An 11857-nucleotide genomic window follows, 5' to 3' on the forward strand; every position below is an offset into this window, starting at 1 on the left:
GTAAATTAGATCTTTGATGAATTGACTTGTGTCAGTAGTTACACAGGGGGAGAATCAGTGCAGCTGTGCATGGAAGCCAATATGTTTCTAACTTCAGCTTGTTCAATTAAGCAACAAAGCCTGAAGACCACCAGATTTTACTCAATTTTAGTAAATCACCCCCCATTCTGTTATAATTATACATTTATTCAGCTCTGATAAATAACGCGGTGCTGCAAGGGGACAAAATAACCCAGTTGTATCAGTCTCTGTATGAGCAGAGACTACACTGTAATGATTATAATACGATTATATAGCTCTGACATATACCACAGTGCTGTACAGAGATCACTGAACTAGTTACATTTGTCTCTGTACCAGAAGAGTTTGCACTTTAATGTCCCCACCATAGTCACACACTTGAATTTAGATATTTATAAAATCTCCATGGGTCTGTTTACTTAGCAATATTTTTTTTTGTAGAAATTAAGATAACAAAATAATATGTACATTGTTTTTTGAGGGACACACTTTGATACTGTTTGAACCTATTGTCTTTTAAAAAGTAATCTATTTTCTGGGTAATTAGACAAAAAGTTAAAATAGTGTTTTTTTTTTTTCTATTTTTTTTCATGTAGTGTTTGCTGCCTGTTCTTCATATACATACTTAATGGTATCTACTCTATTAGCCCCTGTACACATGGTCGGACATTCTGCCAACCAAATCCGTCGGATTTTGTCCGTTGGATTTTGCCTGTCGGATCTTGTCCGAAACTGTTGCATACACACGGTCGGACTAAGTTGTCAAAAAAATCAGATCTTTCAGAACGTGATGGCGTAATTTCGTTACGATGGGACTACGTTCAGGCTAGTAGCCAATAGCTTTGATGTAGGAATTTGATCTGAGCATGCGTGGCACTTTGTCTGATCAAAATTCTCTACACATGATCGGAGTATGTCCTATCGGACCAGTTGGTCGGAAAATATTTCCAACATGTTGGAAAAATGGGTCCGACGGATATTCCGGCATACCACACACAGTCGGATTATCCGACAACACGGTCCGATAGGACACATTCCGAAGGATTCTCCAACCGTGTGTACAAGGGCTTAGATAGGGATGGAGGACACTAGACCTTACCAGGTCATCGGCTCATTTAAAGTCCCATTGTTCTTCTTTTTTTCTTTTATACTAAGACGCCAATTTAACAATCCTGGAAACTGTGTGTTTCCCAGAACACAACGGGGGGGGGGGCGGGGAGTCTGCGGGGGTCTGCGGTGGTCTGCCCGGAAGTGGGTGCAGATACCTGGATTATCCAGGTAACTGCACCCCCCTCCCCTCTGAAAGGTGGCGATTGTGGCACTGGAGGGGGGGGAGGGATCAGATTAGCGGAACGTCCCCTTTAGGGTGAAGAACCGCTTTAAAGTCCCATTGTTCTTCTTTTTTTCTTTTATAATCAGACGCCAAATGAATGATCCTCCAATTGACATTACAAACCCCTCTTGAACTGAATTGCACTTATTAATATAAAAGTTGAGGCCTACCCATCTTCTCTTTACGTGCTACCTACTAGTTTGTCCACCATCCATTGAAATGTTTGTTGATATACATCACTAGACCCAGCACTGTTAGATCTTTCCCAGATTATACTAACATACTGTACATTGATTTCTTGATTTGACTTATTGGCCACATTTTGTGGCCATTGTTCTTGTTAATAGCATTCTTACAATAAAAATAAAATAAAACAAAAGTAGTTTTACTGTAAAACATTATTTATTTTATCATTTTTTCCTACATACAATCATACTAAATACTAAAATTAAATTTATTGTACCTAGGATGGTAAGGATGGTTATTTGCAAATAAACTTTGCAAATGTATTTGTTATGCATCACTGAAAAATTAGCGAACAAAATGAATATAAATGAATAAAAACAAAGTTTAAATATTAATAATAAAATAATTTTAATACAAAAAATCAACATAAAAAAAAAATAGCTAATGATGTTTCCATTTTTATGTCTAATTGCAGCTAATAAGTAATCTGCAAGGGTTCTCATTATTGACCATTTTCCTGCCCCTGCAACTCTCCATGTATGGGATTGTGTTTCCTCCTTTTATTTGCTTCATTTTTGTTGTAAGGAAACTGACAGAATGCTTTTTTTTTTCTCTGCTTTTCAAGTTCTGATAATGATATACCGAATGCTTACATGTTCCTTAATGGTTCATATATTGTGAGATGGTTCTAGGCCTATGGTGATGAACCCCCTGTTTTTATCTTGTCATTATTATCCAACTACTGTTCTAGACTGTACAACTGAGAATACATTTGTTACATCCGCCTCTTGTGACCTTAATTGTCCCATTTAAAAATTGGTCACCGAATCTTCTCATTGTTTATGTATGTGTAATTTATCTTCAATAAAAATATTGTGGAAATATTATGGGAAAAAAATAAAAGCTAAGGGGATAAGGAGAGAAAGGAGGTGCATTTAATTACATTTTCTTTTTACTTGTTATAGTTCTTATATTGAAGTCATATGCCAATTGTAGGTTACCCATTATCGGCATATGACTTCAGTGTGACCCTCTGTGTGACATATGAAAAAGTAATTACAGTCTCACAGTACATTGTTACCCCTATTACTTCAGGACAGTTGCAGAGAATCTACAAGTGTCACTTTTCACATGAGCAGCTGAATTTTGATTCAATTGCAGTTGTCATTTCACAGTCAAAAAGTGCATATAATAGTGGAAGGCGTAAAGAAGTAAAAAGATACACTCTAGAAACTTTGTTGAGGAATTTTAAGACATATCCTACATCTGAGGTCTTTCAGCGGTTATTATTATTATTATTATTTGTTAAGTGGAGTTTTTTTTTATATCTGCCTGCATTTCTACTTTTTAAGGGTCATTTCTTAGTATGTCTCTATTGTATAATGGGTCAGGATAGTGTCCAGCTTGAATAAACAAACACTCTAAACTGTGGCCTTCTCATACCTTGTGGCGGTACGCTATCTAATCTAAATTTCCTGCATCCAATTAATCTTATTTTGTGCTGGTGTTTAGACATCTTTGTTACTTAGGAGAAAATTCAGATTAGCGTTATTTTGTTACATTGTATTGAGTGACTGATATTTCTCAGTTATACTTCTTGTGTGCGGAGCATTTAATGTGCATTTTTGGCTGGCTTGATCAAATTTCAGTGCTGCCGTCTCTAGGTTGTGCACATTTAGGAGTCAAATTTGTATTTTTTTTTCAAGACAGCTCATTTGTTGAGAATCTACATATTTGACAAACAAACTTAGAACATTTAACCTTTTTGAAAAAAATTTTTTGGAATTTTGACTGCACTGAACATCTCCTAAACTCCATTTTATTTCAATGTCATTCACAGTTGTATGAAAAGAAATATACTGTAAAATATGCTTATGGGAAGACAGAATGTCAACAACGGGACAACGTTTTTTCTCCAAGGATTCTTAGACCTGTCTATTTCCATTCAGATAATCTTAATTATTTTCTTTCTGGTCGCTTATATCCTGTCTATAGTGGGGAATGGTCTGATCATCTTGAGCATTACACTTGACTCTCATCTTCACACCCCCATGTATTTCTTCTTGAGGGGCTTGTCCATGCTAGAAATCTGTTCCATCAATGTTACTGTTCCTAAAGCTGTGGCAAGCTTCCTGTCCATGGATAGATCTATCACCATTATTGGCTGTGCCACTCAGATGTACATTTTCACTGCAGTTGCTGTGTCAGAATGTCTCTTCCTTGCAGTAATGGCCTTTGATCGGTTCATGGCGATCTGCCACCCACTACGATATACTTCCGTGATGACCTCTAAAATGTGCTGTCAGTTGGCCACTGGACCATGGATTGTAGGGTTCCTGATGCCTTTAATTTACACCAGTTCCATTTTCAGGCTTCCATTCTGTGGATCTCATCACATAGCCCACTTCTTTTGTGACATCCCACCTCTTCTTCACTTGGCATGTGTCAACACCTTTAAAATAGAGCTGTATGTCTTCATTCTTTGTATATGTGGAGCAACAATCCCTTTCTTTCTTATACTCTGCTCCTACATGAAGATACTGTCCTCTGTGTTCCTTCTACGCTCTAAGGAGGCTCGTCAAAAGGCCATGTCCACATGTTCTGCCCATCTAGTCTCTGTTATCATATTCTATGGCACAGCCATGTATGTCCACCTTCGTCTTGGGACACCATTCTCTTCATACCAGGACAGAATGACGGCCCTTTTCTATTGTATTATAATCCCAACAATCAACCCTCTGATCTACAGCCTGAAGAACAAAGATATGAAAGCTGCACTGGTAAAAATAAAGTGCATAATTCTCACTACCCCCTCTACATAGTATATCCAGAAACACAATTGCATCAGAACTGGACTTTTCTTTAGATGGATGATAAAACACGTAAAAAAAGAAAATAAATTATGTGTTTAAATATTTGCACATTGAGTACATTAATTAAAAAAAAAAAAAAAAACATGTTTTAAATATAAACCTCTTCTGACAACTTTTCTAATCTCATAATTAATATTTGGTCCTTTGTTTTTTTATCAAATAATATATAAAGTATATAATAACGCATTCATAAATTTTCATAAGGTCAAGCATTATATGTGCAGAAGTTCAAAGAGTTGATTAAACGATGTTCTTATCATACTGTTGATGTATGACAAACTTTTTTAAAGTTGGCACAATATTTATAGACAGAGTTGATATGACACTTCCTGTGTTATTTAATTATGTTAGACAAACTGGCGCAATCCAATGGTGAGCAGGGCAACTCACACTACCAGGAACAGAGGAGAAGAGATAAGCTACTGGAAGAGAGCTACTGTGATTGCCAAAATGCTAATCCATCGTTACATACCGTATTTATCGGCATCTAACACGCTCCGGCGTATAACACGCCCTCCAAGTTTAGGAGGGAATTTTAAGGAAAAAAACGTTTAGGAGGGAAGTTTAAAGTAAAAACACTTACATTTAAATGCCCATCAATGCAGCCTTATCAGTGTCCATCTGCAGCCTTGTCCATCATTGCAGAATGATCAGTGTCCATCTGCACCCTTGCCCAGTGTCATTACAGCCTCAATACAAAAAAATATTATTTTATTAATGATTTATCATTAATAAAATAATATTTTTTTATTGATTCAATTGCTCCATTTTGCTGCCTAAAAACCCCACTCTGGGGGAACTTTTCCTTTTTTTGTTTTCGCTCTCGGTGTCAATACACAGTGCAGCTCCAGACCAAGCCCACATGAGTGCTTCTATAGCAAGCCGCTTGTTATGGGGGTACTCATGTGGGCTTGATCCTGTGCCTCTATTGACACACAGTGTGGCTTGGCCCCGCCCCTGCTCACTCGTTACTTCATTTGATTGGCAGCAGCAAGGGAGGCAGAAGGAGCCAGACGCAGCAGCAGGGGACCCCAGAAGAGGAGGATTATGGCTGCTCTGAGAAAAGCCATTGAACAAAGCAGGTACGTATGACATGTTTGTTATTTTTTTTTTTTTTTACTTTTTATTTTAGAAGGGATGTAAGAAGCACAATTGTGAGAACATTTAAAGGAGATGTAATAAGGTGATCTTTAGCAGTCTCCTGTAACATGTCTCCAGACTATACCAATTCCTGTAGCATGTTTGTTCATGAATGGTCTCTTACCATCTCATGTAGCATATCTGAAATCCTTGACCTTCTTGTATTTCGTGTTTGTAATTTTTTTTAGCATTTAGCATTACATTTACTGAATATGCATGTGTGGCTCATTGGCAATATCAGGGATTGGCTCCTTATATCAAGCATCCACCACCGTGGCAGAATAAGGGTAATATAACACCCGTCAGTTTTCTTTTTTGCCATCTGTGTTTCCACTGGGGAAATTTCCTTACACTTCATGTCCCATAGCCAAAACAGGAAGAAAATACCTTCAAAGTGAGGGAGTTCTTACATGTCACCAGAACTAGTGTCCCCCTTGAAAGATTTCCCCTCCATTGCTGTTCTGGTAACAATCCAAAATTGAGGATTTTCTTTCACTTTCACTCTTGGACGCAATGGTAAACAGGACAACTTAAAAGGATAAATCTCCCTAATGGGGCACATCATGTCCCATAGCCAAAACAGGAAGAAGTTACCTTCAAAGTGAGGGAGCTCTTACATGTCACCAGAACTAGTGTCCCCCTTGAAAGATTTCCCCTCCATTGCTGTTCTGGTAACAATCCAAAATTGAGGATTTTCTTTCACTTTCACTCTTGGACGCAATGGTAAACAGGACAACTTAAAAGGATAAATCTCCCTAATGGGGCACATCATGTCCCATAGCCAAAACAGGAAGAAGTTACCTTCAAAGTGAGGGAGCTCTTACATGTCACCAGAACTAGTGTCCCCCTTGAAAGATTTCCCCTCCATTGCTGTTCTGGTAACAATCCAAAATTGAGGATTTTCTTTCACTTTCACTCTTGGAAATAATGGTAAACAGGGCAACTTAAAAGGTTAAATCTCCCTAATGGGGCACAAAGAGCAATAAAATCCTTACAGGGTGTCTAAACCCTCTCTACTCTACATTTTGCTAGTGGTTGTAAACCAGTTGACTGGTCTCAGGTGATACATAGAGATGAAACAAATACTCCTACATGCTGTAAGTTGTACCTGTTTATCTTTAGCCCTTTCTTCCCTATATCCTTTCGAAATGCTACATTTTAAAGCTTGTCTGAGAGCTCAGAAAAAAAGGGAGCATAGAACTGAAGGTGCATTCTACAGAGCTCTGACAGCTAATTGGAGGAATCAGACACGCCCCCTTCACTCAGAACACAGGAAGAGAGCTGAGGCTGTCAATCAGCTGGAGGTTCCTCCCCTGTCACCTTTTTTTTTTCTCTTGGTATCAGGGACACTTGTCAGAAGTGACACATTCTGTAGAGGAACAAAGCAGCAGACAGAAATTAAGTTTAGTGCTCTTAATTGATAAAAGTACACACTATAGTGGGATATGTTTTGTCCATATTTCATGTCTGAGGTTTACAACCACTTTAAGGATATGAATAGATTTTTTTTATAGTTGTATGTGTAATATTATGCCGCGCACACACGAGCGGATTGTATGGCGTACTTAGTCCGTCATGCAATCCGACGGACAGTCCGTCATACTTTCCACTGAACGGACTTGACCACACACGGATACCCAAACAGTCCGACGAAAGCTTGCGCGATGACGTGTACAGCACGTACGACGGGACTAGAAATAGGAAGTCCAAGACACAGCAAAGCACCTTTCCACCGTGTAAATCCTTTCTGGGCATGCGCCATTCTTAGTCCGTCCAACTAGCACACTGACGACCGTATTGTCCGCTGAAACCAAAGTATGACGGACAGAATTACGGAAAATCCGAAATACTTAGTACGCCGGACTGCACGCTGAAAAAGTCCACTGAAGCCCACACACGAGCGGATTGTCCGCTGAAATGTGTTTCGACGGACTAAGTACGCCATACAGTCCGCCCGTGTGTACGCGGCCTTAGAGACTAAAAAATATGGTTTTAAAATATTTTTCAGGCAAAAATGAAAATGAAAATGTATAATACTGTTACTTAATCTCTTTTACTGCCATAAAATAGCTCAGTCTAGGTTAGTTAGTAACCCTTAGCCCTTGTACACACGGTCGGACATTCCGACAACAAAATCTTTCGGATTTTGTCTGATGGATTTTGTCTGAAACTGGTGTTGCATACACACAGTCGGACAAAGTTGTCGGAAAATCCGATCACTCGTAACGTGATGACGTTATTTCATTACGACGGGACTACGTTCAGGCTAGTAGCCAATAGCTTTGGTCTAGGAATTTGATTTGAGCATGCGTGGAATTCTCTACTAACGATCGGACAAAGTCCGATCGGATCATGTTGTCAGAAAATTTTATAGCCCAGCTCTAAAACTTTTTCGGTCGGATATTCCGATGGACACAGTCCGATGGAGCCCACAAACAGTCGGATTATAAGACAACACAGTCCGATCGGACATTTTCCATCAGAATGTCCGATCGTGTGTACAAGGGCTTAGGGTCTGGTACAAATTGACTCCAGGCAAATAAATGCATATGGTCCCTGTGGTTACGGAGATCTGCAGGAATATCCAAATCTGAAAGCCATTTTTTAAAACTAAGGGGTCCCCCAGATACCACCCCCTCATGTAAATACATGGTACCCCTAATCATTCACACATTAGATGTAACCTAGAAATAAAGACACTAAGAGGATTGAAAAATTTCTTATTAAAAAACATAAAATCCTAAAAAAGGTCCCTCGTAAATTTATCATCAGTCATGATGATGCTGTGTTTTTTTATTTATTTTTTACTGACAGTCTACTGACTGAAATGGTACCAGCTGATTGGAGAAAAGCCAATGTAGCACCAATATTTAAAAAAGGGCCAAAATACATCTCTGGGAATTACAGACCAGTTAGCCTAACATCAATAGTATGCAAGCTCTTGGAGGGGATGATAAGGGACTATATACAAGATTTTAGTAATGAGAACGGTATCATTAGCAGTAATCAGCATGGATTCATGAAGAATCATTCTTGCCAAACCAATCTATTAACCTTCTATGAGGAGGTGAGTTGCCATCTAGATAAAGGAAGGCCCGTAGAATTTTGTAAAAACATTTGACACAGTTCCCCATAAATGTTTACTGTACAAAGTAAGGTCCGTGGGCATGGACCATAGGGTGAGTACATGGATTGAAAACTGGCTACAAGGGCGAGTCCAGAGGGTGGTGATAAATGGGGAGCACTTGGAATGGTCAGGGGTGGTTAGTGGGGTCCCCCAGGGTTCTTTGCTGGGACCAATCCTATTTAATTTGTTCATAAATGACCTGGAGGATGGGGACGGGGTAAACAGTTCAATCTCTGTATTTGTGGACTATACTAAGCTAAGCAGGGCAATAACTTCTCGGCAGGATGTGGAAACCTTGCAGGAAGATCTGAAGAAATTAATGGCGTAAACAAATACATGGCAAATGAGGTTCAATGTGGAAAAATGTAAAATAATGCATTTGGGTGGCAAAAATATGAATGCAATCTACTCACTGGGGGGAGAACCTCTGAGGGAATCCAGGATGGAAAAGGACCTGGGGGTCCTAGTAGATGATAGGCTCAGCTGCTGCTAACAAAGCAAACAGAATATTGGCATTCAAAAGGTGATCAACTCCAGAGATAAAACAATAGTTCTCCCGCTCTACAAGACTCTGGTCCGGCCACACCTGGAGTATGCTGTCCAGTTAAGGATAGGAAGGATGTGCTGGAAATGAAGCGAGTACAAAGAAGGGCAGCAAAGCTAATAAAGGGTCTGGAGGATATTAGTTAAGAGGAAAGGTTGTGAGTACTGAACTTATTCTCTCTGGAGAAGAGACACTTGAGAGGGGATTTCAATTTACAAATACCGTACTGGTACAGCTTTTTTGCAGAAAGGAGTTTAAAAAGACATGTGACACTGGCCACTTATTAAAATTAGAAGAAAAGGGGTTTAACTTTAACCACTTTCAGACCGGACCATTTTGCTGGTAAATGACCAGAGGTCTTTTTACACTTTGGCACTGCGCTGCTTTAACTGGTAATTGCGCGGTCATGCAATGTTGTACCCAAACAAAATTTGCGTCCTTTTCTTCCCACAAATAGAGCTTTCTTTTGATGGTATTTGATTGCCTCTGCGATTTTTATTTTTTGCGATATAAGCGTAAAAAGACCGCAAATTTTGAAAAAAAATGATATTTTCTACTTTTTGTTATTAGAAAAATCCAATAAACTCAATTTTAGTCATACATTTAGGCCAAAATGTATTCAGCCACATGTCTTTGGTAAAAAAAAAGTCAATAACTGTATATTTATTGGTTTGCGCAAAAGTTGTCACATCTACAAACTAAGGTACATTTTCTGGAATTTACGCAGCTTTTAGTTTATGACTGCCTATCTCATTTCTTGAGGTGCTAAAATGGCAGGGCAGTAGAAAACCCCCCCAAATGACCCCATTTTGGAAAGTAGACACCCTAAGGAAATTGATAAGAGGCATGTTGAGCCCATTGAATATTTTATTTTTTTGCCGCAAGCGATTGAATAATGACAAAAAAAAAAATTTTTTTTTTTTTTTACACAAAGTTGTCACTAAATGATATATTGCTCACACATGCCATGGTTATATGTGGAATTTTACCCCAAAATACATTCTGCTGCTTCTCCTGAGTACGGGGATACCACATGTGGTCGACTTTTTGGAAGCCTAGCCGCGTACGGGGCCCCGAAAGCCAAGCACCGCCTTCAGGATTTCTAAGGGCATACATATGTCATTTTACTCCTCACTACCTATCACAGTTTTGAAGGCCATAAAATGCCAAGATGGCACAAAACCCCCACAAATGACCCCATTTTAGAAAGTAGACACCCCAAGCTATTTGCTGAGAGGCATGTTGAGTCCATGGAATAATTTATATTTTGCCACAAGTTGCGGGAAAATGACAAACTTTATAAATTTTTCACAAAGTTGTCACTAAATGATATATTGCTCACACATGCCATGGGCATATGTGAAATGACACCCCAAAATAAATTCTGCTGCTTCTCCTGAGTACGGGGATACCACATATGTGGGACTTTTTGGGAGCCTAGCCGCGTACGGGGCCCCGAAAACCAAGCACCGCCTTCAGGCTTTCTAAGGGCGTAAATTTTTAATTTCACGCCTCACTACCTATTACAGTTTTGAAGGCCATAAAATGCCAAGATGGCACAAAACCCCCACAAATGACCCCATTTTAGAAAGTAGACACCCCAAGCTATTTGGTGAGAGGCATGTTGAGTCCATGGAATATTTTATATTTTGCCGCAAGTTGCGGGAAAATTACAAACTTTTTTTATTTTTATTTTTTTTTCACAAAGTTGTCACTAAATGATATATTGCTCACGCATGCCATGGGCATATGTGAAATGACACCCCAAAATAAATTCTGCTGCTTCTCCTGAGTACGGGGATACCACATATGTGGGACTTTTTGGGAGCCTAGCTGCGTACGGGGCCCCAAAAGCCAAGAACCGCCTTCAGGCTTTCTAAGGGCGTAAATCTTTGATTTCACGCCTCACTACCTATCACAGTTTTGAAGGCCATAAAATGCCAAGATGGCACAAAACCCCCACAAATGACCCCATTTTAGAAAGTAGACACCCCAAGCTATTTGGTGAGAGGCATGTTGAGTCCATGGAATATTTTATATTTTGCCGCAAGTTGCGGGAAAATTACAAACTTTTTTTTTTTTATTTTTTTTTTCACAAAGTTGTCACTAAATGATATATTGCTCACGCATGCCATGGGCATATGTAAAATGACACCCCAAAATAAATTCTGCTGCTTCTCCTGAGTACGGGGATACCACATGTGTGGGATTTTTGGGGAGCCTAGCTGCGTACGGGGCCCCGAAAGCCAAGAACCGCCTTCAGGCTTTCTAAGGGCGTACATTTTTGATTTCACGCCTCACTACCTATTACAGTTTTGAAGGCCATAAAATGCCAAGATGGCACAAAACCCCCACAAATGACCCCATTTTAGAAAGTAGACACCCCAAGCTATTTGCTGAGAGGCATGTTGAGTCCATGGAATATTTTATATTTTGCCACAAGTTGCGGGAAAATTACAAACTTTTATTTTTTTTTATTTTTTTTTCACAAAGTTGTCACTAAATGATATATTGCTCACACATGCCAGGGACATATGTGAAATGATACCCCAAAATAAATTCTGCTGCTTCTCCTGAGTACGGGGATACCACATATGTGGGACTTTTTGGGAGCCTAGCCGCGTACGGGGCCC

General features: G+C 39.3%; 1 protein-coding gene across 1 annotated transcript; it reads left to right on the top strand.

Annotated features, from left to right (window-relative positions):
- Positions 1-1268: 1268 nt before the first annotated feature.
- On the top strand, positions 1269-4450 carry LOC143923360 (olfactory receptor 8H1-like). The gene has a single exon (XM_077446978.1). The coding sequence runs from the start codon at positions 3409-3411 to the stop codon at positions 4360-4362; it is 954 nt and encodes a 317-aa protein (XP_077303104.1). The 5' UTR covers positions 1269-3408; the 3' UTR covers positions 4363-4450.
- Positions 4451-11857: the final 7407 nt, after the last annotated feature.

The sequence above is a fragment of the Lithobates pipiens genome, unplaced genomic scaffold (assembly GCF_037356315.1).
Source record: "Lithobates pipiens isolate NorthernLeopardFrog02 unplaced genomic scaffold, aLitPip1_a1.2 Scaffold_22, whole genome shotgun sequence".
NCBI classification, from domain to species: domain Eukaryota; kingdom Metazoa; phylum Chordata; class Amphibia; order Anura; family Ranidae; genus Lithobates; species Lithobates pipiens.